Source organism: Rhinatrema bivittatum, chromosome 6 (genome assembly GCF_901001135.1).
Source record: "Rhinatrema bivittatum chromosome 6, aRhiBiv1.1, whole genome shotgun sequence".
NCBI classification, from domain to species: domain Eukaryota; kingdom Metazoa; phylum Chordata; class Amphibia; order Gymnophiona; family Rhinatrematidae; genus Rhinatrema; species Rhinatrema bivittatum.
The window spans coordinates 314,366,173-314,393,345 of record NC_042620.1 but is presented as its reverse complement, the minus strand read 5'-3'; the positions used below and the strand labels follow the sequence as shown (position 1 = coordinate 314,393,345).

General features: G+C 43.1%; 1 protein-coding gene across 5 annotated transcripts in view; it reads right to left on the bottom strand.

Moving 5' to 3' along the window:
* Positions 1 to 1,309: 1,309 nt before the first annotated feature.
* Positions 1,310 to 27,173, bottom strand: part of NHSL2 (NHS like 2) — a 540,965-nt gene continuing 515,101 nt past the window's right edge. For all 5 annotated transcript variants that reach the window (XM_029607539.1, XM_029607541.1, XM_029607540.1 and 2 more), the window contains one exon: positions 1,310 to 2,281. In XM_029607539.1, the coding sequence (XP_029463399.1) occupies positions 1,966 to 2,281 (316 nt within the window). In that variant the 3' untranslated portion in view covers positions 1,310 to 1,965. The remainder of the gene's footprint in view (positions 2,282 to 27,173) is intronic.

Here is a 27,173-nt window from a genome sequence, read left to right as displayed (position 1 = left end):
TCCAAGTCAGGCGCAGAGCTCCCTGTTTGTCAACACGGACAAATGTGCCCTCATCTGTTCCTGGTAATTGACAGGTGAAGCTGATTCTGCACAAAATCTGACCACTTTTAAACAGTCCCTTGCGCAACCCAAAGTGCAGTTATCCAAAATCTGAAGAACATTGTTGGTGATAGAGCATAGAACACCTTTGCAACTCAGAATGCCTCCTCTTACTATTGGTATTTTTCAAACATGTATATACACATTCACACACACTTTTGGGTTTTGTTTTGGCAGTTCATCTTTTGTTTAAGAATCTTTTATTGGGTGCCCAAACTGCACCCAGGAATTCAAAGTAATTTTCCTCCAACTTCAGAGAAAAAAAAGGAAATAAAGCCCCCCAAAAACTGGAGGTTTCCCCACTGAAAACCTCTCTCTCTTCCACTAACAATTTTTAGGATGCAAGATGCCAGCAAATTAAACTATAACTTAACAGTAGACAACAGGCTAAGGAAGAGAGCTGTTAAAAGAGTCTTTCAGAAAAAGCTTCTGCTGTGGACATTTCTGCTTTTGAAAGACTAAGAATAATTCTCAGGAACAGTTCTCTTTAACAAGTCCAACTCCACCCTGGCACTTCTCCAATTCTGACGCTACAAAATCCCATGGAATTATTTGTGTGTGTAAATTACTTATAGCTCTGCAACATAGTTCTTCCGACCACTGAGGTTACCAAACATCCTTTTCACTTAAGAAATCAGCTGTGGCCTGGTCCTAGCTGCAGAGTTGAAGGCATGAATGCCATCAGCCTCTGGAGTAATGTGATTTTTGGACTGTCCTATTTTTTTTTAACTCCTGTTAAGCTCCAATGCACATTTATGTGGCACTCATATGTTGTCATCAAATAAGAATTTAGAGTTACTAATGCATAGTAAAATAAAATGTAACATTATCCCTGAATTAATTACACTACCCACCAAAGCAATGGATTGCTGTAGTGAATACAGGACAAGACAAAGACACACCGGCACTTCCACTGCATACAACAGAAGGTGTCAGCTCTTACTCTTGTTGGCATTTCCGTCATGGTCATTTGGTTAAACTTCGCTAAAGATTTCCCGTATCCAAATCTGGAATTTTACTCGAAAGAAAAATTAGAACATCCCAATGTATTTTTAAAGCGCAAAGGGTCTACTTTACCTACTTGCTTTCAGCTGTTTTGGATGTGCCTTGGTGAATATTACCTTTGATACTCTCAGCTCTTAAAAGTAATCACAATTGCGTCAACATCCTTGGAGCTTTAAATCTGGACATGCTTATGATAACTCAGCACTCTGTTTTCAAAACATTTACCATAATTAAGGAAAGAAAAAAAAAATAACAGCCATTAGTAAACGCATTATAAAGCCATTTAAAGTACCACATGCCAAAGTCACTGAATATTTCAAGCTAGCTGGAAAGGTGAGGGTCAAACAACTTGGATGGAGTTTATGCTGCACTTCATTTACACGTCCACAAAGAATTAAAGGAAGGGGCTCCAGACCCCAGAACAAGGCAGCTCAATGTAGAAAGGTAGGGGGTGGGCTGCTCAGAGAGGTGCAAGGCCTTCCGTCTTACGCTTTCCACGAAGACAATCTAGTGACCATCTCTAGGAGAGGTCCGAATCCCATCTGAAAAAACATGACGTAGAAGAAGATTTTGCAGGTGTTCATGTGCTCTTGAAGTTTTAAAAAAAAATACTTCAATCCATGTCCACTGGAGAGAAAAAGACAACCCTTAAGGGGCCAAAAACAAAGTGTGCATTATCATTAAATAATGTATTCCAGTCCATTAAAAAAAGCTGTTTCAAACTTCAATGACTTTGAATGTGACAATTTCTCTCCACTTGTACTATAACCATAGAATCAGGTTGAGCTGATATTTTTTTTTCTCCTCTTCCAACTTTTCTTTGCTTTCTTAAACACTTCACGAGACCCTAGGCATGGTGAATCATGGCTGAGGTTTGGAACAGGCTGTGTTTTCTAGTTCTGGGGCAAACTCAGTCAGGACTCGTCGAGCCAGGGGATTGGTGGTCTTGAGAAGTTCCGCGGCAGAGGTGCGACTGCCCAGGCTGGTCTTGCTGCCTTTTCTCTGCAGAAGGGCCTTAAAATCTTCATTTTTGCTGCAGGATTTTAAGCTGCCTCCACCTCCAGTAGGAGACTCATTGGTAGGAGATTCAGGTGTATTTTTTACAGGAGAAAGGGAACTCTGTCTGCTGCTGAAGGCATCTCCTGGATCTTTCCATCCAAGCAACTTTCTCTTGGACCTACAGAAAAACACACACAGAACATGTTTACAAAGAATACAGAATAAGAAATCTGGAGGGTACGCACAATTTGCATCCAACCATACAGCCTAAGTTTTAAACATGTCCACGGTAGAGCATTTATATGCTTAATGGGTGTAGCTACCAGGGGGGGCTATGGGGCCTGTGCCCTCTCACATTTGTCTCAGACCCTCCTTGCCTAGCAGCAGGATCATGCCATATCTGAATCAGCCCTTAAAAGTGCTGCAGTGAGAAGGCCTGGAGGAATTGAAATCATTGCCAGTCCATGATCCCCTGCGCCTTTAAAAAGGCTAACTTAAATAGGGAAAAAAAATACCGCCCTTGGGCTAGTCCTGTACGGATTTCAGGCCATCAAAGTCTTTCTGTTTAATTTTAGCAGGTAATTATCCTTTTTCCTCTCAGAACCTTAAAAGTTCAGGAATGCCTTGGAAATCTGTTTACATAATTGCTCTTTAGCAGCCTGAGAATTAACACTTGCATAAAGTAGCTGTCAAAACCACAGAGGTAGAATGAGAGACAGCCAGGGCAAGGACAGAGTGAAAAGGTGATACAGAGTGTTGCCAGAAATTAAAGGATTTTGTAGCCACTGTCATGAAAATTCATGAAGGATGGGGGAATAATGGGGGCAGGATACATATATTGAGTATTGCTTCACAAGCGTTTAGTAGTAGCAGTGAGGAGGGGGCTAGCACAATGCCTCCCTAGGTAAACCTTGGTCCCCTCCAAAGATTCAGTTCTGGCTACACCCCTGGTGTGTCAATAGACACTCGGAGACTATTATTACTATTTTATAAACTGTGTAGCGGGAGCTGCAGCGTTTATAAAATACCGATTATTTCTGCTCCAAAAATACGCACATAAGTTTCAGTACACGAGAATATTTCCAATGTGAGAAAACACAAACGTTCTTTACTTATTTTACAAACATACATATATATAATTTTAGGTGTGAAAAAATATAACAGTATGCATAATATATCCGGATGTATATGTAGAGGCAAATATTTTATAAATATATGCATATACCACTTTGAAAATACTTACCTGCTTGTGTACTTGGAATCACTGGTTTGCCAATACATGTATCATTTCTTCGTCCTTCAATTCACCTAGACCCTCTAGCACTTCACCGTGAACCTCTACCAGCTCATCCCCACTCCCCACCCAAAAACTGCAGACAACAGACAAGTGCAATTTCACTTCTGTTAGTCAACAAGCAGATGTACATGTATATGAATAAGCTCGGTAATGTATACGTGTATGCTATTTTTATGTGGAAAACCCCTTTGAAAATTCACTTCATGGTGCATATATAATAAATAGGAAGATTTATGAAGTTGCAATTTTTTTATTGTGGGAGAGACCAAATATCATGTGGAGGGCATACCTGCAATATTGTGCCCCTCCCTGACAAAATATTGTGGCTTTATCGTGTTGCGATTTTTATTGTAGCATAAATGTGTGACAACAAAATTGCACCATGGTATGGGTCCTACACACCTGATAAGGGCCCACATTGGCTGGGGCTAGAATCACATTAAAGGGCCAAGTAGCCCAAATCTCCCACCACCTTTGGAATCTCACAATTGCCCCTGGGGTCTCTGGAGAAACCCCCCTCTCTGCTGCCTTCCATGGCCCCCTAAAATCAAAAAAGGTATAAGTGCAAATGCATGGGGACGGCTCAATTGCTTGCAGACCCCTCCTCTTTTAGCCAAAAATATATCCCCCATGCCAACAAAACCCCCTTCTAAACCCTTACCAGCAGCCCCCCTTCCCTGGGGTCTAGTGGTCCCCTGCCCTTCCCCAACCTCATGTCTGAAAAAAAGGTCCTGGTGGTCTAGTGGACCCCCTGTCCCCCTCATCCCTAAACCCCCCAACTTTAGGAAGCATTGTTGGTCTATAGTGGGGCCCAGATTGCCCGGTTGACATTTTTCAAAATGACATTAGCCTGACCTCGCCCCATCCCATGACAGCGGCAAAGTCTGGGGACTGCACCTATGCTATGTGTAGCCTTAGTCCAGTCCCCAGATTTAGAAAAATGGCATCAACTGGGCCTGGAGTTAAGGGGTGCTCCTGGCCCCGAATGTAGACCAAAGATGCTTCCTAAAGGTAGGGAGGGTCTGGGATGGGGATCGAGGTGGAGGTGGGGGGGGACAAAGACACTCGGGGTGATTTGTGTTTCAGGCACTTTGACACTTTAAATTTTCCCATAGGACCATCTGGGACCCACATTAGTATCCCGATGCTCCCCCAAGAAAATAACCACACCTTCCTGAAATGCAATAAAATAATGGGGCTGAATTTTTTCCAAGTGAACTGTTATTTTATCAATATAGAATTGCCTATGCATAAGCGGCTTTACATGCATTAGGCAAGTTTATGCATGCAAAGCAACTTATTTCCATAGGGAGAGGAAATCTTCAGGAATATTGTGCGATATTGTGTGATAAACAGTATTTAATGTGCATTACACACTAACTCGCGATATTGGCTTATCATGGCTTAGTAAATCTAGGCCAAAGTTTGCTGTACATGAGGTAGTAAGCAACTGCCATGGAGATCAGGGATGTGAATCGTTTTTATAAAAAATTGAAATATATAACGAATTAAGAAATATCATACCATATCAGTTAAAACGAGAAATGAACACTTTTTCCCCCGAATTTTCGTGAAAATTTTTTTCAGGTTAGTGCAAACTAATGGGAGTTAGCGAACACTAACAAAACACAGTTTATTTTTATTTTTTGTTACTTTTTGTACTTTTTGAAAAACGATTTTTTACTAAAAAAAAAAATGCCGATCCGCGGAAAAACGAGATTTTCCCGCGGCCACACGAACCCAAAAGCACAAACGAGCGGGCACACGATGCACATCCCTAATGGAGATTATTGTATTCACATGGCCCAATTATAACCATCTTTACTTGTCCTAGCTAATTAATTTTGATTGTTGATGTCAAAGGCAAATACATTATATAAGCATACTGAAAAGGCATCCATATATTCCAAATATTTTAGATAAAAATCTTTTTTTCTCTCCTCTGGGTGGCTCAATTTTAGAGAACTGAGCACAGACAACTCCGCTTATCATGGCCACCCTATTACAGCTTTGGACATCAGGAGTGCAAATGAAACTTGCCTTGTGCTTAGACACCAAAATAAACAGGGGTCATTCAGAATTTCTTTTTCTATTTCTGGATTTTTACTTCTAAAGTGCTGTTTCAAAGGTTCTTCCTCCTTCGTCCCTTCCATAGACAGGAGTGAATCAACATATACATCATAAAGCCTGTTTTAGCAGCTCCCTGACACATTCAAAGCAGAAATATGGAATGAGAAAAGTGACATCTTTAACACAAGAGCAAGGGTGTATCATTTATAGTCAGGCTTCATCTTTTCTGCTGCCTCTTTTCTTCATTGTGGAGCTCTGCTTTAAGGTTTACATGCTTTGCTTTTCTTTTAATTAGAATTTATTTTTCTGTCTTTAATATGTTTTTCCTTAAGCCTCGTAACGTGTGTGCGTGTGTGTGTGTGAACTTGCATATTTGAATTTAATAAAGAGAAAGTTATAAAACAGTGAGAATTGTTGCGCTCGGGGGTGGACCCTTGTCCTGGAGCAGTGGAGAATGGCTCCCTGGTAGGGACCAGGAAGCACCTGCCCCCAGGGGGCAGAGCACTGGAGGAGACAGAGGCTAGGATGAGCTTCACCACTGGAAGCCCGAGGTCCCCCCGGGAGAAGCCTGTAAGGGACCCGGGCCGCTTGGACTTAGGTGGGCCTCGCAGGGTCTCCTGGAGAGGTAGTAGACAGGCATGCCCACGGACAGGAAAGGAGCGAGGTCAGGCTTGAGATCGTAGGTCTGATGGAACAAGGAAGACCAAAATAACGTAGGCAATGACAAGGCAAGGGACAGAGCCAGAATCAGGAGACGTAGTCAATCAGGCAGAGGTCAGAAGCCGAGGATCAGTCCGAGGAGTGGTCAACAATGCAGAGATCAGGTTCCGGAGGTCAGACGAAGTCACAAGGCGGTCAGAAGGCAGGCAGCAGGCAGAGAGGTCAAGGAACAACAGGCTGAGGTCAGTACCAGAGAGACAGTCCAAGGGTACTACCTGGGGAGATGGCCAGACGAACACTGGAACAGAAGGATGCTGGAACAGTAGGATGCAGGAACAAGGCTGGAACAGGATCCTGGAACGAGACTTAATAGCGCAGTACAATCTAGCACACAATGCCGACCCGATTGCCAAGGCAAGGAAGTGCAAGCAGGGACTTCCTTAAGTAGTTCCTTCAATCAGGGCGCGCCGTGGAGCTAAGACCCGCCCTTGGCCCTACAAGAGGCCGGGTGGTCCGCACACACGTAGGGGCATGGCCAACGCTACGGGAGATGCCAAACTCCAGCGTGAGGCCTGGTGCGCAGTGGAAGGCCCGGCGACCGTCACCGCGGGACGCCAGGGCCTGGATGAGCTTGCAGCTGCCGCTGGGGAGGCTGACCCGGGACCTGCAGAAGAGCCAGAGAGGTGAGCAGGCCTGTGCGCGGGCCGGACACGGACGGGGCGCGCAACAAGAATGAGGAGAAGAGGAATTGGTAATAAAAACATCAAAAATGTGTTTTCTCCAAAATATCTGTAAAGTGCATTGTTAAACATGGACAATACAGAACTACAGAAAACAGTAAAAGAAATATAGAAATCAGAGTTTTAGAAAAATAGATTCTATTTAATAGATCAACATAAGAATTATTCAAATATTTACTACAAAAACTTTCAATATCATATAGGTCCTAAAATCTGAATAAGGAAAAACGACAGAAGCTGGTGGCAGCAAATAGACCAGGGGGTCTCCAAACTATGGCCCAGGGGCTGGATTTGACTTTTGAGGTTTTTTTTGTCTGCAATACATTTTCCTTCCCACAACTGAATCCACTCTATGAAGGAAGATTTTTTTTTTTTTATTCCTATGTGATGTATTGACAGCAACGATACAGGTTGGCAGGCTTTCCTGGGCTCTGCTGACACAAAAGGAGCCCGCCAAACCTGTGCTACTGCAGAGATCTACTGATGGGGACACCAGGCCCTGCCAGTGGAAATTCAAGCAGACATGCGAGGTGGAGTGATGAGAATGAAGGGAAGGAATGAGGTATTGAGTAGAGAGGGTAATCAGAGGCACCACACTGAGCCAACAATTTCAATGTACTATCCACTATGATGCCTAGATTTTTTTTCCTGGGTGGTAGCTCCTAATATGGAACTTAACATTATGTAACTAAAGCATGGGTTCTTTTTCTCTAATGTAACACCTTGCATTTGTCCACATTATATTTCATCTGCCATTTGGATGCCCAATCTTCCAGTCTCACAAGGTCCTCCTGCAATGTATCACAATTCGCTTGTGATTTAACTACTCTGAATAATTTTGTATCATCTGCAACTTTGATAATCTCACTGGTCATATTCCTTTCCAGATCCTTTATAAATATATTGAAAAGCACCGATCCAAGTACAGATCCCTAAGGCACTTCACTGTATACCTTTTTCCACTGAGAAAATTGACCATTTAATCCTACTCTCTGTTTCCCGTCTTTTATCCAGTTTGTAATGCATGAAAGGACACTGCCACCTATCTCATGACTTTTTAGTTTTCTTAGAAGCATCTCAAACATCTTCTGAAAATCCAAATACACTACATCTACCGGTTCACCTTTATTCATATGTTTATTAACCCCTTCAAAAAATGAAACTGGATACAGAGAGGACTAGAGACATGACTGGAAGCAAGGTCAAGGCTTAGGCTGGAGACAAGACTGGTACTGAAGGCAGGCAAGAGCTGGATACAGACAAGACTAGAGACAAGGACTTGAACAGTAGGCAAGGCCTAGACTAGAGACAGGGCTGGTACTGAAGGGAATGCAAACAAGGGCTTGAACTGAGGGCAAGGCCTACACTGGAGACAGGACAAGACAAAGACAGGACTACAGGAGTTCCAAGATGGCCGCCAGATGAAAGGCATGGGTCAGAGGAGCTCCTCATTCCTTTAAAAATAATTTCCACTATGCTGTATACCAAGAGGAAGGCAAAGATCAGTGAAATAGGGGCTACTACCCCAGATCCATGGCAAATGTCTATACAGGTGTTTCTCTGCCCAGCCGCTAGCGTGATTACTCTGGAGGCGTCCTTGGTGGCAGCCCACAAGGAGCGGATGGACCGGTCGCCGGACATTCAGACCATGCTTAGCCCCAGAGCCCAGCTGACCCCTCCTTTACCTACAGTACCACTTAATTTGGATTTCTCCTCACCACCATGTGGACCTTTAGGTCCTAGATTGGTGGTTTCGGAGGAAAATGCTAACTCCAAGAGAGTGACTGGGTTAATGGCAGCCCCTTCTTCTGGCTTTGAGGCCTCAGTGATTTTGAAGAGCTCGATACCGGGGACTGACGTGCCAGCCCTCTTGCCGGTGAAAATTTCAACACCAAAAGGTAAAAGTAAAGACTCTGCAGAGTCGAAGCTTGGACAAGAAGATCGAGGTATGGAATTTAAATTAATACGCCCAGCCTTACCGAAGCCATCCGTTATTACTATGGATACTTTGTGGTCTGCCTTAATGGTATTAGAAAGGTCTATTTCTCCTTAGTTGAAGTAACTTCTGCTTTTGCTGGAAGATTTCAAGTTTTGGAACTGGAAACAGACTCTCAGAAAAAAAAATTTCGGCTTTGGAACTTAAAGTTTCCTCTTTACAGCAAATCCAAGAGCAGTTAATCAAGCCTGATTTTTCACATCTGCGAAAATTGGAAAATATTGAAAACTCTACCCGTTATCTAAGTCTATGTGTCTTGAATTTTTCCTAATCTAATGTCTCCTACGGACTTGATTAAGAAATATCTTATTGGGATATTAGAAATTCCTCAAGAAATCATGCCTACATTTGCTAAAGGCTATATGACAAAATCCATAAGATCAGATACGCGGGAACAAGTTTTGGATGCAGAACCTGATTTAACACAGCTTTTGGAAACTTCACCTGACATTTTGATAACTAGACGTGGGACTCTTTTTCTTTCATGCGTTTTTTCTTAGGACAGAGATTTGATAATAAGGTCTTTCTTTCACCATAGGCAATCTTTATTTCTTGGGTATCCTGTTTGGGTTTTTTCAGATATTACCCGTTCCACTCAGGAACATAGGAAAATGTTTCTTCAAAAGCGAGCAGAGGTTTTGGCGGTGGGGGCTAAATTTAATCTTAGATTCCCTTGTCAATGTATCTTAATTCATCAAAATGTTAAACGAATATATTTTGATCCTGACATCTACGTACATATTTAGATTCTTGTACTCCGATTGGCATTGTCTAAAATGTATAAGCTCGACTGCGGGAATTATTGGTAAATGGTTTAGTGGCAGCCTTTCTGTTTCATATATTATTACTATTGTATAATTCTGCTCCTGTTATTCTACATTTTGGAACTCCCTTTTTTTTTTAATATTACCAGAGAGATATGCTATGTTCTTGAAATAAGATAATCACTAAGTATATGTTTTCTTTTGTAAATCCTCTCTTGTATTTTTTCTATAAGCTGTAATGCTTGTTAATTTGTGAAAATGCAATAAATAATAACAAAAAAAAAGACATGACTAGAACAAGCAAACAAAAAACAAGAAGGTCAAAACAGGCCACAAGGCTGGGCTAGGTGAACCTAGAAGGCCCAAAGGCCATAAGGCAGGACAGGAAGGCAAAGAAGGTCACTGAGCAAGGTAGTGAGGCTGAGAAGACCACAGAACAAGGTAAGAAGGCCACAGAGTAAGGCAGGAAAGCCTGAAAGGCCACAGAGGAAGGCATAGCAAGACAAGGAGGGCCAATGTAAAGAGTCAGAGTGACTCAATGAAGAGGCAAGAAGTGCATGGAGAGGCTGAGCTAAATATGTCTGGAACTGCTGCATCATGTGATCAGCAAGAAGGCGGCTAGAGCGGAGTTCCCCGATGACCTCTGCTGGTGGGGAGACTGCGTAGCAGGCAGAATCGTGACAAAGATGAAGGAGGAAGGCAGGAAGCAGGGTTCTCAGGAGTGTGGCAAGGGTACCAATGTCCAAGAAATATTTTTATTGACACTCTTTACTATCTGCCATATCCCTAGAAACCCTGCCTCTTGACTGCCCCTTTCCCTGCATTTCAAATAAGCGAGAGGCCCCCCCCCCTTCAATAAACTCTGATGGGCTCCCCCTTCCCTTGAGTGATCTGAAATGCTCCAGGAGGCCATTCTCTTAAAGTTTGGACTAGTTGGGCCAATTTTCAAAAGGTTTAGGAGCCTAACATTGGGAGTTAGGCCAATAAAAGCCTCTTTGAAAACTGACTGGGACCGGTACTGGTACTGGTACTCTAGCTTATTTTTCACTAGGCACCTATCTTTCATATTTTTAAATTATGATTGTTTTATGTATTCAGCTCTGAACACTGGATAGGGTGGGAACAAATTATTTCAAATAAATAAATAAGCGTGAGACTGTGGGGACAGTATTAGGGCACGGGGAAAAATTAGGTGCTTAGCAATTAGCATGGATTTTCAGCACTAGGCATTTAACTGCAGGCCTACATTTATGTCCTTAAATCTTAGGGACCTAAATTAAGGAAAGTTTTAAGCCAAACATTTAGGTGTCTAAGTGCAGCTGAAAATGTGCCTAAATTTAGGCTCTTACAATGTAGCTTTCGCAATGAAGCAGTGAACAGTTTCTGAGAACGGACAGATTTATTGAGTCGTAAGCCTTCAAGCCAAGGAATCCATTTAGAAATAAATTGAGCGCCCTTGGTATGGGCCCTAAAGTAACTGACTGCATTAGAAACTGGTTGAGTGGGAGGTCGCACATTCACCTTGAAGAAAGGGAGCTACCTGTAATATGCCACAGGGATCGGTCCTCAGTCTGCTTTTGTTCACCATTTTTGTAAGTGATAGTGCGGAAGGGCTATCAGGTAAGATTTGCTTTGTTGAGGATACCAAAATCTGCAATCGGGTAGACATATACAGGAAGGTGTGGAAAACCCAAAGAAGCGTTAGAGTGTAGAGGGTATTGCATGCACAGAAGAATAGCAGGATCTGGGCGTGATTATATCAAATGATCTTAAGGTGGCTAATGTACTGGCAAAAGCCAAAAGGATGCTTGGGTGCACAGGCATGGGAATAGCCAGCAGGAAAAAGGAGGTGATATTGCCTCCGTCTAAGTCTCTTTTGTAGTACTGTGTACAGTTCTGGAAACCTCACCTTCAAAAGAATATAAACTGGATGGAGGCAGTCCAGAGGGCGGCTACTAAAATGGTCAGTGATCTTCAATCCATCATAAAACATGTGAGGACAGACTTAAAATACCTAAACATGTATATCCTGGTGGAAAGGAGTGTGGTAACTCTTTGGGATCACCATTAAATGTCCTTAGTTCTCAGCCTTTGAGATAAGAGTAGGTTTTAGGTAGTAGAGAAAGGAGTGCACCATTTTCAGACCAGCATCTCCACTGAGGAGTTTAGATGCAGAAGGAGCTTTTTATTATTTGCAGTTTGGCTTACTCACGGTCTGTAAGCCAGGAGAGGCAAGAGACTTGACTCACCTGCCTGGATGGGGTGCCTCCAGTGCTGAGTTCCCAGAATTTTACTGAGTTTTTTGTGAAACCTTTGGTTCTTTGCCTGGGAAAGGATTATGCGGAGGTTCCTTTTATGGGGTGGCCAGGATGGGTAAGACTCTGCCCGCTCCAATCGACAATCTGTGGTTGGTGGCAGGTGGTGACCTGCTGCAAAAGAGTTCCAGTGTTTGGACTTTCGGGTAGAGACTTTGCTCTTATGGATCCGGGAGGAAGATTCTTACTGCTACTCTTCCTGCCCTGGAGTGGGGAAAGCTGGAGGAGATAATTGTTTCCTGCTGCCTAGACCTATCATCCAAAAGATTCTGTTTGTCATCTGGAAAAGAGAACTGTGACCATTTTGACTCATTGGGAGACTCCCATCCATGGTAGCTGTGCATTGTGGAAGTCCTGTTTTGTCTGCCAGTATTTTGGAAGGGGATTAATGCCCACACCTAGGATACCCCTGTCCGTTTCATAAGGCTTACTTTTCCATGCCCTGTAAGGTGAGATTTTCCTGGTCTATGGGCTGAGGAATACTTGCACAGATAGAGGAAAGTTGGAGAACTGTGATAGCAATTTACCTAGAGGAAAGGCGAGAGAGGGGAAATATGACAGAGACATTCAAATATCTCAAAGGTTTCCATGCACAGGAGGTGAGCCTTTTTCAATGGAAAGGAGGTTCTAGAACGAGGGGGGTCATGAGATGAGGTTAAAAGGGGTAGACTCAGGACTAATCTTAGGAAATATTTCATTACAGAGAGGGTGGTGAATGCATGGAACAGCCTCCCAGTGGAGATTGTAGAGACAAAAACAGCATTTGAATTCAAGAAAGCATTGGATAAATACAGGGGATCTCTATGTAGCAGATCCTATGGTCACGTTACCATTAAGACCTGGGTGAGCCTTTGGTTCAGCTACAGAGAGTGCAGGTTAGTTGTGAGGGGGAGGTGACCATTCAAATGCAGCCCCTCCCTTTGAGGGTTCTGGAATGGCCACTCCCCTGGAGAGTCTATATTGCAGCTCCCTACAGAGAGTTCGGGGGGGCAGTCCTTTTAGGTCTGCTGAGAGTTAGGAGGTAGAGAAGAGGTTTTTTTGTGTTGTTTTTTCAGGCCCACTCGGAGGAGCCAGGCAAGCCCTGCTTGGTGGAACTGACCAGGGTTGGGAGGGTTTTCTCTTCCAGTCCACTAACTGGCTGGTTGGGATTTTCCCCCCTGGGTCTATTTTCAGGTTTTAAGTGGTAAGAGCCTCACTGGTCACCTGAGCCTTTCTTGGCCTTAGGGCATGAGGAATCCTGGGTATGGGATGCCCAGGGATTCAGAAGAACTGCTCCTGAAGTGGTGGTGACCTATTATGATGAGGAACTTCGGTGTTAAGTTCTATTGGGGAAAACAGACTTTGATTTCAAGATCCAGGAGGAAGTTTTAGATGCCCTTCTTTCCTGTTTGAAGCAAAGAGAGCTGCTTGCTTCAAGGGGATCCCTCCCATCAGGGATCCAGAAAGAATTAAAAAAAAGACTGCGTAAGAACTAAAGAGATCCTGAAGATCTGCTAACCATGAGTAAAGGAAATCACAAATCACTGGGGACACCCATCCAGTGTTTTCACTACTCTGGGGAGAGAAAGAGAAGATTTACTCTCTGTGCCATAGACTTTTACCATTATAATTAGATTGGAAGGGGTTTTTGACCAGTCTAAAGAGACCCTGTCCACCTGGGAGCTCCACTTTACTTAAACTCGCCCTAATATGCGAGTCCTGCACGGATACAGGGAAGGAGACTGTAAGAAAAGAAAACAAGAGAATTCTGTGGTGCTGCAGTTTGAGTTATTGTGCCATTCATCACCGTTATCTGAACAGTCAAGGAAAGAGAGAGAGTCAGCCACACACCTTGGGCTTTGAAGGAGTATTCCCCCTCCTGTCAGAAAAATCCACACCCAGGACTGTGGGACAGAGAGAGGATTTAGTCCCTTGACCCCGTGTGACCCCTGCCTTCAAGGCCCACCACCAGAAGAGGGGCTACAGGAGGGAAAGGGGAGATATGACAGAGACTTTTAAATACCTCCAAGGACTAACTATACAGGAGATGGGCCTCCTTCATAAGAAAGACTCTGGAATGAGGGGTCATGGGATAAAGATGACAGGGAGAAAACTCAGGAGTAATCTAAGAAAATATTTCTTTATGGAGAGAGTGGTGGATGCATGGAACGGCTTCCCAGTGGCGGTGGTGCAAACTGGGCCTGTGTCAGAGTTCAAGAAAACAAAGGAGAAGCACAGGGCATCGCTGTGGGAAAGGAAGAGACTGTAAAGTTAAGTGGAAGGTGTATACGGGCAGACTGATTGAACTGTATGGTCTTTATCTGCCATCATGTTCTGTGTTTCATCAAATGCAAGCTTCACCTGACAAAGTAGACTCTTGTCCTCAAAAGCTTCTGCCTCAATAAAGCTTATGCTACCAGCCTTTGTGGAATTTCTAATATTATAGATTAATATGTCTACCCCTCAGGAAGGGTTCTGTGTGATCTTGAAATGTATCTACAATGACATCTTTGTTTACTTTCCCTGTTGATCCATAACAGGGATCAAGGCCAGCAGAGGATCCAGCTAAAGATTGTAATGTGCATAACCAAGTGTTCTGTTTTAGTAACTCTGAAGTGAGTTAAAAACTGAAAGTATAAATTACTTATTTTAGTTTCTTGCATCATTTGGCACATATTGCACTGTGCTCATCCTAGAGAAAGATTAGCATGGTTAGATTTTCAAAGGCTTAGTCAGGACATGCCTGTGTAAGTTCGGGAGTTATGTGGGTACATCCAGCTAGAAAATGTATTCCCAATTAGCAGGTAAAACGTAGGCATGCATTTCACTACGTGTGCACTATTATTTGCATACAAAGTGGGCATTCTGTCTGGGGGGGGGGGGGGGAGTATAGCTAGGCTGGGGGAGTAACATAAACAAGTGCTTTTTACTTTTCAGACGTACTTGTGTACGTTATATACAGAGATATCGTGGGTGAACCAAAAGCTGGTGTAATTATACTTGGATAGTTTTAGACACAAAACTTATGAATTTTATGTCACAAACTAAAGTTATATAGCTAAAACCACCCAGTTAAATGGCTGAAATGGCTTTTGAAAATCTACTACATAATATGTCAACAAAACACAGTTTCACATCGCTGTATGTGAGTTATTCTTACAGTTCTCTAGTTAACACAAGCTTTACGTTCAATAGCTTAAATGACAGGGCCGATACAGTAAAAATCGCGGGAGAGCGGGCAAGCGCCTGCTCTCCTGTGCGCACAATACAGTAATTTAATTTATTTAAATGAGGGCCGGCGGTAAAAAGAGGCGCTAGGGACACTAGCGCGTCCCTAGCACCTCTTTTCGGACAGGAGCGGCGGCTGTCAGCGGGTTTGACAGCTGACGCTCAATTTTGCCGGTGTTGGTTCTCGAGCCCACTGACAGCCACGGGTTCGGATGCCGGCAAAATTGAACGTCCGGTTTTCAACCCGCAGGCCTATTTCAAATTTTTTTTTCTTTTTTTTTTTTACTTTTTTTTAACTTTCGGGACCCTCCGACTTAATATCGCCATGATATTAAGTCGGAGGGTGCACAGAAAAGCAGTTTTTACTGCTTTTCTGTGCACTTCCCCGGCGCCAGCAGAAATTAACACCTACCTTTGGTTAGGTGCTAATTTCTTAAAGTAAAAAGCGCGGCTTGGCTGCACATTTTACTTACTGAATCGCGCGGGAATACCTAATAAGGCCATCAACATGCATTTACATGTTGCGGGCGCTATTAGGTTCGGGGGGTTGGACACGCGTTTTCGACGCGCTATTACCCCTTACTGAAACCTCCACTTTCTGCCTCACTTCTCCTACCGGCACTGAGCAGAAGTGCCGGTAGGAGAAGTGAGGCAGAAAGTTGAGGTTTGGAGAAAGCTACTATAAGTGCAGAGGAGGCTCACTGGAGGTAGTCCTGTTAAGCGGCCCTGGAGAGAGTGAAATGCCAACCTAAGGAGCATGCACTGAGGCTGGCCTCATTGAGATACAGTGCAAGCAGGGTAGACGATTGCTGCGTTCTCCAACAGTGATGAAATCAGGGCTGCCTTTTGGAGTGTGCAACCTGTGTAGCCACTTTGGGCACCATACTCAAGGGAGTGCCTCTACCCTGCCTTCCTGCTCCCTTCTATATGATGTCTGCACCAGGAGTCTCAGCAACACTGTGCAGAAGGAGGTTTCTGCCTGTGGTGGTAGGTGAAGGATCAGCCTGCAGGGAGGAGGAGAAGGAGCAATGAGAATAAGAGAGGGATGGGGATGGGCAGGAAGGGGGGAGAAATTTCTGTGGGTAGGGGAAAGAGAGAAGAGCAGAGGAGATATTTGTACTAAGAAAAGAAGGAGGGAAGTGTGTAGCAGAGGAAGTGATAGGTATACTTGGCCATCAAAGGAAAACACAAGATGCCAACTAGAAATACAACTAGAAATACAAAAGATCCCAAAGGGAGGAGCACAAAGAAGAATATCTGATTCAACTGAGGGAGACTAAGAAATTAATCAAGTTGGCAAAAAGTCAAGCAGAAGAGAGGATTGCCAAGGAGATAAAATATGGTGACAAAACATTTTTAAGATACATCAGCGAAAAGAGAAAAGTCCAAAGTGGTATAGTGAAATTGAAAGGTGGAAATGATCAATGTGTGGAGGGAGACGAAGAAATGGCAGAAATATTAAACGAATACTTCAGCTCTGTGTTCACTAAAGAAGACCCTGGAGAAGGACCATCTCTACACAACAAGAAACTGGAGGGAAGCGGAACAGAGGAAAATCCATTTACAGTAGATAATGTATGGGAAGAGCTAAAGAATCTGAAAGTGGACAAAGCCATGGGGCCTGATGGGATTCATCCAAGGATACTGAGGGAGCTCAGAGATGTGCTGGCGGGACCGCTGTGCGACCTGTTCAATAGATTCCTAGAAACAGGAGTGGTGCCGAGTGATTGGAGAAGAGCGGTGGTGGTCCCTCTTCACAAGAGTGGGAACAGAGAGGAGGCTGGTAACTACAGACCAGTTAGCCTCACTTCAGTGGTGGGAAAAGTAATGGAGTCACTGTTGAAAGAGAGAATAGTGAACTATCTACAGTCCGGAGAATTGATGGACCAGAGGCAGCATGGATTCACCAGAGGAAGATCCTGTCAGACAAATCTGATTGACTTTTTTGACTGGGTAACCAAGGAATTGGATAGAGGAAGAGCACTCGATATCATATACTTGGATTTCAGCAAAGCTTTTGATACGGTTCCGCACAGGAGACTGGTGAATAAAACGAGAAGCTTGGGAGTGAGTGCCGAGGTGGTGACCTGGATTGCAAATTGGTTGACGGACAGAAGACAATGTGTGATGGTAAATGGAACCTTCTCTGAAGAGAGAGCGGTTTTAAGTGGTGTACCGCAAGGATCGGTGTTGGGACCGGTCCTGTTCAATATCTTTGTGAGCGACATTGCGGACGGGATAGAAGGTAAGGTTTGTCTTTTTGCGGATGACACTAAGATCTGCAACAGAGTGGACACGCCGGAAGGAGTGGAGAGAATGAGACGGGATCTAAGGAAACTGGAAGAGTGGTCGAAGATATGGCAGCTGAGATTCAATGCCAAGAAGTGCAAAGTCATGCATATGGGGAGTGGAAATCCGAATGAACTGTATTCGATGGGGGGGGAAAGGCTGATGTGCACGGAGCAGGAGAGGGACCTTGGGGTGATGGTGTCTAATGATCTGAAGTCGGCGAAACAATGCGACAAGGCAATAGCTAAAGCCAGAAGAATGCTGGGCTGCATAGATAGAGGAATATCGAGTAAGAAAAGGGAAGTGATTATTCCCTTGTACAGGTCCTTGGTGAGGCCTCACCTGGAGTACTGTGTTCAGTTCTGGAGACCGTACCTTCAAAAAGACAAAGACAAGATGGAGGCGGTACAGAGAAGGGCGACCAGGAAGGTGGAGGATCTTCATCGGATGACTTACGAGGAGAGATTGAAGAATCTAAATATGTACACCCTGGAGGAAAGGAGGAGCAGAGGTGATATGATACAGACTTTCAGATACTTGAAAGGTGTTAATGATCAAAAGACAACGACAAACCTTTTCCGAAGGAAAAAAATCAGCAGAACCAGGGGTCACGATTTGAAGCTCCAGGGAGGAAGATTCAGAACCAATGTCAGGAAGTATTTCTTCACGGAGAGGGTGGTGGATGCCTGGAATGCCCTTCCGGAGGATGTGGTGAAGACCAGAACTGTGAAGGACTTCAAAGGGGCGTGGGATAAACACTGTGGATCCATAAAGTCAAGAGGCTGCCAATGAAGAGTGGGTGACTCGCCAGAATGATGGCTACTGCCTGGAGTCAATACCCTTATTAAATAAACATACACAGGCTTACGGTGACTCCAACATCGCTCTAAGCTTCAACAGCAAGAGGAAATGTGGAAAAAAGGATTCACACTCACAAAGAGGGGAGTAGCTGGCTTGTTACAGCGGTTACTACCCCAAATCAAATAAGCCTGATACTTCACTTTCAATGCATATACAGCAAAGTTCTCTGCTTCAACGGCAGGGGAGAAGAAAAGAGGGTTCGCACTCACAAAGCGGGGAGTAGCTGGCTTGTTACGGCGGTTACTACCCCAAACCAAATGTGCCTGATACTTCACTTTCGATGCACATCCAGCATGGCTCTCTGCTTCAACGGCATGGGAGAAGACTTATACGTCACGCATATCCAGCATAGCTCCCTGCTTCAACGGCAGGGGAGAAGAAAAACAACCAATAAGGGCTAATAACATAGTCTGGGTAAAACAAATAAGCATGGGTGCAGCTTGCTTATTGCGGCGGCTATTACCCCTAACGAATCAAGCTAGATATTTCACTTGGATGCAGCTCCATCACTGCTCTCTACATTAAAGGTGGGGGTGGAAGGGAAATAGAACCAAGAGCTAAGAGAAACAGATAAGTATGAGAGAAAATATGTGTGAAGCTTGCTGGGCAGACTAGATGGGCCATTTGGTCTTCTTCTGCGGTCATTTCTATGTTTCTATGTTCTATGTTTCTAAGAAGAGGGCAATTTTCTCAATAGTAGGATTTTGGGGGGGTTTTTTTACATTTAGAGATAATTTATTATGATGTAACCAGCTTCTCACAGATGATGAACAAATTGAGGCAAACTGAGAGATTAAAGACCAGGTGGACTATAATGGAAAACAGAATATCATCAACATGCAATTTATGTGAAACAAAACAAGTTGAAGTAATCTGAATAATGCGACTGATTACCGAACCTTGAAGCACACCACTGGGCATAGAAAGCTACATAGAAGTTTCAGTATTTAATCTAACTTGGGCACAATTGTGAAGATAAGAACAGAATCAGCTCAGCTGGTTCTGGATGAAGTACAATGTAAATGTGTCTAGAAACAAACACAGATTAATGCATGACTGGCTCCAAATAATGTGAATTACATTGCCTGAATTGTACTCAGCTGAACTATTTCCTTATAGTTTGACTGGTGCATTGAGGCTTACAATACCTGAATATGGACAAACTGAATTCAATATTGTAAACCGCCCTGAACTGGGTCTAGGTGGTCTAGAAATTTTTTTAAATAAATAAACAATAGACATAAAAACGATTCATCTGGCAGGGAGGATAACTTTCAAACAACTATGTGCGGCCACATGTACGTGCGTATATAGCTGCACGTAGCTTTATTGTTGTACCTTATAACATGCACATATGATATATGTGCATTTTATAAAATACACGTATGTTTACCCTGCAACACGCATGCGTATGTAAGTCTACGTGCGAATCTATACAATGCACTGAAATCACATATATCAATGCACTGAGCACGCGTAGTTTACCCACCTATTTTAAAAATATATTCGCATACATTTTACGGGTGAAAATTACCGTAAGTAGCACTCAAGAACGTCAAGATTTACATGGTGTAGTCAGTGTGTTTTAAGACATACGCGCGTGAATAAAATGACCAGTGTTACCAATTAGTCCACCATTTTCCCCAGTCCTTCTGCAGATCAGCTAGATCCTCCTGGTTCTTCAGCCTGAACTCCACAATAAACACGTTTATCATCACTTCTGGCAGATAATCATCAGGTGGGAAATACACGAGTAAATTGGAATATCTATGCCTGTATCTTTTTTTTTATATCATTTTTATTAAGATATTTTCACACATACATCAGCTGAAGAATATAAAAAAACATAACAGTGTAGTGTTTAAACAAACCCTACGTATAACAACAAAGAATCCGAGCTTCGCGACACCCGTGGCTCATTAGGTAGGCAAACTCCCATCCCCTTCCCTCCCTCCCACCCCCCACCCTATTTGACACCCCCTTATTTTACTCTGACTGTACTCAAGTTAAAATATGCTTAAAGTTCTTTTCTGTTGTTGCCCGAAGCAAGGGGATAAACAGTAGTTAACTGACAACAAAGAGACAGTAATAGTTTTTGAGTTGCGCCAGAAGATGGACACCTCTGTTCCTATAATAAAGTAAGTCACTGTGGGAGCCACTCTGGAACAGACTCTTAAAATTCATATAGGAGAGAGTGAGAGTGGGGCCTGTAGCTCGATGTATGGCCAGACTCCCAACACTGATGAGACGGATAAGATGAAGTGGGGTGATTAGACCTGGGGAAGGCTTGCTGAGATCTCAGTAGGAAGGCATAGGAGAAAAGGCAGCCAGTGAGTGTGGTTCAACTCCTTCTTCTTAGCAGAATACAATGATGCCGAGATGGCTGCCATAGTATACATTTTGACCATTTTCCTTTCCCGAATTGAATTAGAGGGGGGGGGGTTTGGACCAATCCAGCAAGTTAATATAGTTTGGCAGCAAGGCTGGCTCTATCTATAAACAGTTTAGTGCTTTTAGTTAAGGGATGGGGAAGAGATGTGGTGCGCCCAAATAACCAGAAATGTAAATCCAGTGGGAAAGGAACTTGGGGCTATAAGAACATAAGAACATAAGAAAATGCCATACTGGGTCAGACCAAGGGTCCATCAAGCCCAGCATCCTGTTTCCAACAGTGGCCAATCCAGGCCATAAGAACCTGGCAAGTACCCAAAAACTAAGTCCATTCCATGTAACCATTGCTAATGGCAGTGGCTATTCTCTAAGTGAACTTAATAGCAGGTAATGGACTTCTCCTCCAAGAACTTATCCAATCCTTTTTTAAACACAGCTATACTAACTGCACTAACCACATTCGCTGGCAACAACTTCCAGAGTTTAATTGTGCGTTGAGTAAAAAAGAACTTTCTCCGATTAGTTTTAAATGTGCCCCATGCTAACTTCATGGAGTGCCCCCTAGTCTTTCTACTATCCGAAAGAGTAAATAACCGATTCACATCTACCCGTTCTAGACCTCTCATGATTTTAAACACCTCTATCATATCCCCCCTCAGCCATCTCTTCTCCAAGCTGAAAAGTCCTAACCTCTTTAGTCTTTCTTCATAGGGGAGTTGTTCCATTCCCCTTATCATTTTGGTAGCCCTTCTCTGTACCTTCTCCATCGCAATTATATCATTTTTGAGATGCGGCGACCAGAATTGTACACAGTATTCAAGGTGCGGTCTCACCATGGAGCGATACAGAGGCATTATGACATTTTCCGTTTTATTCACCATTCCTTTTCTAATAATTCCCAACATTCTGTTTGCTTTTTTGACTGCCGCAGCACACTGCACCGACGATTTCAGTGTGTTATCCACTATGACACCTAAATCTCTTTCTTGGGTTGTAGCACCTAATATGGAACCCAACATTGTGTAATTATAGCACGGGTTATTTTTCCCTATATGCATCACCTTGCACTTATCCACATTAAATTTCATCTGCCATTTGGATGCCCAATTTTCCAGTCTCACAAGGTCTTCCTGCAATTTATCACAATCTGCTTGTGATTTAACTACTCTGAACAATTTTGTGTCATCTGCAAATTTGATTATCTCACTCGTCGTATTTCTTTCCAAATCATTTATAAATATATTGAACAGTAAGGGTCCCAATACAGATCCCTGAGGCACTCCACTGTCCACTCCCTTCCACTGAGAAAATTGCCCATTTAATCCTACTCTCTGTTTCCTGTCTTTTAGCCAGTTTGCAATCCACGAAAGGACATCGCCACCTATCCCATGACTTTTTACTTTTCCTAGAAGCCTCTCATGAGGAACTTTGTCAAACGCCTTCTGAAAATCCAAGTATACTATATCTACCGGTTCACCCTTATCCACATGTTTATTAACTCCTTCAAAAAAGTGAAGCAGATTTGTGAGGCAAGACTTGCCCTGGGTAAAGCCATGCTGACTTTGTTCCATTAAACCATGTCTTTCTATATATGTTCTGTGATTTTGATGTTTAGAACACTTTCCATTATTTTTCCTGGCACTGAAGTCAGGCTAACCGGTCTGTAGTTTCCTGGATCACCCCTTGAGCCCTTTTTAAATATTGGGGTTACATTTGCTATCCTCCAGTCTTCAGGTACAATGGATGATTTTAATGATAAGTTGCAAATTTTTACTAATAGGTCTGAAATTTCATTTTTTAGTTCCTTCAGAACTCTGGGGTGTATGCCATCCGGTCCAGGTGATTTACTACTCTCCAGTTTGTCAATCAGGCCTACCACATCTTCTAGGTTCACCGTGATTTGATTCAGTCCATCTGAATCATTACCCATGAAAACCTTCTCCATTACGGGTACCTCCCCAACATCCTCTTCAGTAAACACCGAAGCAAAGAAATCATTTAATCTTTCCGCGATGGCCTTATCTTCTCTAAGTGCCCCTTTAACCCCTCGATCATCTAACGGTCCAACTGACTCCCTCACAGGCTTTCTGCTTCGGATATATTTAAAAAAGTTTTTACTGTGAGTTTTTGCCTCTACAGCCAACTTCTTTTCAAATTCTCTCTTAGCCTGTCTTATCAATGTCTTACATTTAACTTGCCAATGTTTATGCTTTATCCTATTTTCTTCTGTTGGATCCTTCTTCCAATTTTTGAATGAAGATCTTTTGGCTAAAATAGCTTCTTTCACCTCCCCTTTTAACCATGCCGGTAATTGTTTTGCCTTCTTTCCACCTTTCTTAATGTGTGGAATACATCTGGACTGTGCTTCTAGAATGGTATATTGAAGGACTTCTGGCGGATGGAGTCCCATAAACTCTGGACCTTTGAGCAAGCCCAAAAACTGTGGAAATAATCGTTTGTAGTCTCTTTACACTTTTCAGAAATTGGAGAAGGGCAACATTTAAACTTAAAGGCTGACGCTTGTGAAATGTGTAATTGCCAAATAAATCTGTATTGCAGTTCTCATTGTGTTTTCTGAAGTTTTGGGGATTTGGGAGAAATATGTTTGTATATCAGGTAATGTAAGAGATATTTTGGGCCACCGAGACCAGCGAGTAATCACTGTTGTAAGAAATGAAGGGGAGGGTATCTTAAACAAGCGCTTTGCAAAGGAGGCACAAGAGGGTTTTTGATTTTTAACGAAATAAAAGAGCGTTACTAATTTATCATAATGACCTAGGTTGGGGTTTTCCATTAGGAGAGAATTGATATAATGGCGAATTTGTAAATATGCAAAAGAATCAGTACGGAGAAGGTGTAATGACTTTTGTAGATCCAGGAAACTAATTAGAGTATTCGAAGAGGGCAAAAACAACTGTGAAATATACTGAAGACCTTGCCTGTGCCATTGCTGGAAAACTCCTAGTGTGGTACCAGGAGGAAAATCCGGGTTTGCACTAATTTCTGTGAGGGCCATAGTGATGCTTCTGAGTCCCATTTTCGGACAAAAGGCGGACCATGCCTTGCGACAGGCAGAAAGTATTAAGAACGAAGCCAGAAAAGGAGGTACAGATTTAACTGGGCATTGGAATAGGGCGGAGAGAGCACACCCACCTAGCCACGTTCTTAATAGATTGTGGGGGGAAATAAAGAAGAGGCATGTAGCCAATCATTGATGATACGGAGCATACAAGCCAAATTGTAATGATGAAAGTCTGGACATTTGAGTCCCCATTGGCTCCCAGGGATTGAAGAATGGTTAAAAGGAGTCTTGCTTTTTTCCCTTGCCTCAGGAAGCGGGAGAATTCTTTTTCGACTTCTCGAATGTCTTTCTTCATGAGCCATATGGGAGCCATTTGTAACAGGTAGATCCACTTAGAGAGTTCAATCATTTTTAGAAGATGGATTTTGCCGAATAGTGAAAGCGGGAGGTTTATCAATTTTTGGATATTCTTTCGAAGGGATCGTATAAGTGGGTGGACATTAACCTTGTAGAATTGTGATAAATGTGTTGAGATATGAATTCCAAGGTATTTCATGTCCGAAACTACCCATCTCAATGGGAATGAGCTCGGCCAGGACTGTTTGAGTTGATCTGTGATGTCAAGAGCTTCTGATTTGTCCTGGTTTATTTTTAAACCAGCAAACCTGCCAAATTGGAGTTGAAGTGCGAGAACTTTAGGAAGGGAAAGGGATGGGGATGTTAAGAAAATGAGCACGTCATCCGCAAAGGCGGCTACCTTAAAGGAGGTGCTACCCAGTTCGAGCCCTGTAATAGAAGTATCCTCCGCGATTTTCCGAAGAAGCGGGTTGATTGAGAAAAGATATAGTAAAGGAGAAAGGGGGCAGCCCTGACGCACCCCACGACCTATGGGGAAGGGATCAGATTTCCCACCATTGGCTAAAATGTAAGAGGTCGGGCTGTTGTTATTTAGAAAATCGCCTGAGAACCCAAATCGACCAAGGACTGAGAATAAATAAGGCCAGGAAACTCGGTCAAATGCTTTTTCTGAATCGAAACTCACGGCCATTGCCGGAGGCCTGTTTTTACACAATATTGCATGGCAGTGATAAGTTTGATAATGTGGGAACCAGCTGATCTGCCCTTGAGGAATCCTACTTGGTGGGGAGAAATAATGGATGGGAGAATAAGGTTCAGCCTATTTGCTAGTACCTTAGCAAATATTTTAAGATCACAGTTGAGTAGAGATATTGGCCTATATAATGCTGGAAGAGTTGGGTCTTTTCCGGTTTTGGCAAAACTGTAATATGGGCATCGTTAAAATCTTTTGAGAATTTCCCTGTTTGAAGGGCATCTTGATACAAGGCTTGTAGGGGAACTGAAACATGCTCTTTTAATAGTTTGTAGTAATCAAAAGGGAAGCCATCTGGGCTGGGTGCTCTGCCTGCTTTGCTTTTAGAAATAACACTTAGTATTTCATGAGATTGAATAGGACTGTTTAGAAAATCTGATTGTGGCTTGGAGATACAGGGAAGGGACATGTTATGAAAAAAAAATATCCTCTTCCTCTTTGTTGCCGGGCCAGTCATCACTGTAAAGCTTAGTATGGAAATCTTTAAAAGAATTGCAAATGTTGACTGGTAAAGTCATCCAATTACCCTAATGAGTTTTCAGTTTCCCTATGAAAGATTTCCCTTTGGCGATCCAGACTGTGTTTGTGAGCAGCTTGCCTGCTTTATTTCCGTATCTAAAGAACTTGTGTTCTTAGGGCATATTGTGCTCTTTGATGCAGGTAAGTATTTAGAGAGGTGAGAATGGAAAGATATGTTGCTCTGGACTCTTCTGTTAAGGATTGGATCATTTTGAGTTTAGCAGCCTGCATTTTAGATTCTAAATCGAGAATAGTTTTATTTAACTTGGCATGCCTAGTTTTGACAAATGCAATAATTTCTCCTCTGAGCACAGCTTTGCCAGTGTGCCAAAAGAGAGAGGGACTGTGGGCATGCTCTTTATTATGAAAAGAATAGGTTTCCCATTTCTCAATTAAGAATTTCTGCAGGGTTTTGTCATCACAAAGAGAAGCAGGGAATCTCCATAATCTTAATGATTTTTTCGCGTTTGAGAGATATAGATCAATCCAGATAAGAGAGTGGTCCGATATGGCTGTGGGACCTATGTCAGCTCTGGTGACGTGGGGGAAAAAGTGACGAGATCCAAGAATGATAAAGCGGTGTGTGCACGAGAAGTGTGGGTATAGTCTTTGGCTGTTGGGTGCAGAGTTCGCCAATAATCAAGAACTTGAAGTTTTTGACACATAAAGTATATGCCCTTTGAAGAGTTTGAAAGTTGTGGAGATTTTTGGGGAGGGAGTCTATCTAGGAGTGGATCAGCTACGCAGTTAAAGTCGCCAGCTACAAAGAGCCAGCCTTGCTGGTTAAGTAACAAAGTTTGACCCAATTTTTCAAAAAATGTGTTCTGGTAGTTATTAGGTCCACAGAGATTGCAAATGGTTATCTTTCTACCTTTAATGGAACCCATTAGAATTATAAAACGTCCTGCTGGGTCTTTAATCTCTCAGGTTATGGAGAAGGAAATGGATTTATGGATAAGGATAGCTACACCCGCTTTTTTGCAGTGGGCGTTGGAAAAAAACCAGGAGCCTGCCCAATCCCTTTGCAGTTTTTTATGTTCTGTTTTGGAAAGATGGGTTTCCTGTAGGCAAGCTATTTTAACTTTGTGCCTTTTTAGAAACTGTAGTATTTTGGCTCTCTTAATTGGGGAGCCTGGGCCGTTAACATTTAGGGATGCCAGTCTAATAGAGTCAGCAATGCATGCCAGCCAAGACTAGAGGACTAGACAGCTGACAGGAGATAGTAGAACTCTGAGCCTCCCAGCCTGAGCCCAGGGGTATGGTGAAGTTTGGACCAATTAAGTGTCGCCCCTTGCTGCGGATAGACAGCAGAAAATAACCTAAAAAGTTTAAGATTGACCCCTTGCTTGAAAAACCATAATGAAATAGAGTAACATAATCCCTTCCCACCCTCCCCTCCCCCACATGTAACATCCTTTTGTGCTGTATAAAGCACATAGGAAGTGGAGGTACGTTAACTGATTTGTGAGCATATGTAACCAAGAAAGCCTAAATCAGGAACCGGAGTTGCGAATGCTTCTTATATGTGTATATATATATTTTTTTCTTTTAATAAAGTCCAACCACCTCTTAATGTGTCCCCATCCCCCCCCCCATCACTATCCAATCCCCCAGCAGGGAGGAAGTCATAACACTACCATGCTGGACAGGGACAGAGAGTCCAAAAAGGGCCGAGTCACCCGCGCCCCCCTCCCCCCCAAGTCCGATACCACAGTCTTTGAAAAAATGAGAATGAAAATGTCCTGGCTTCCCTGCTATAGTTTGGAGGGTACCACTGAGGCTGCAAAACGACCCCGGGGCCGCCAGACCACGTCCCTTGGAACCTGGA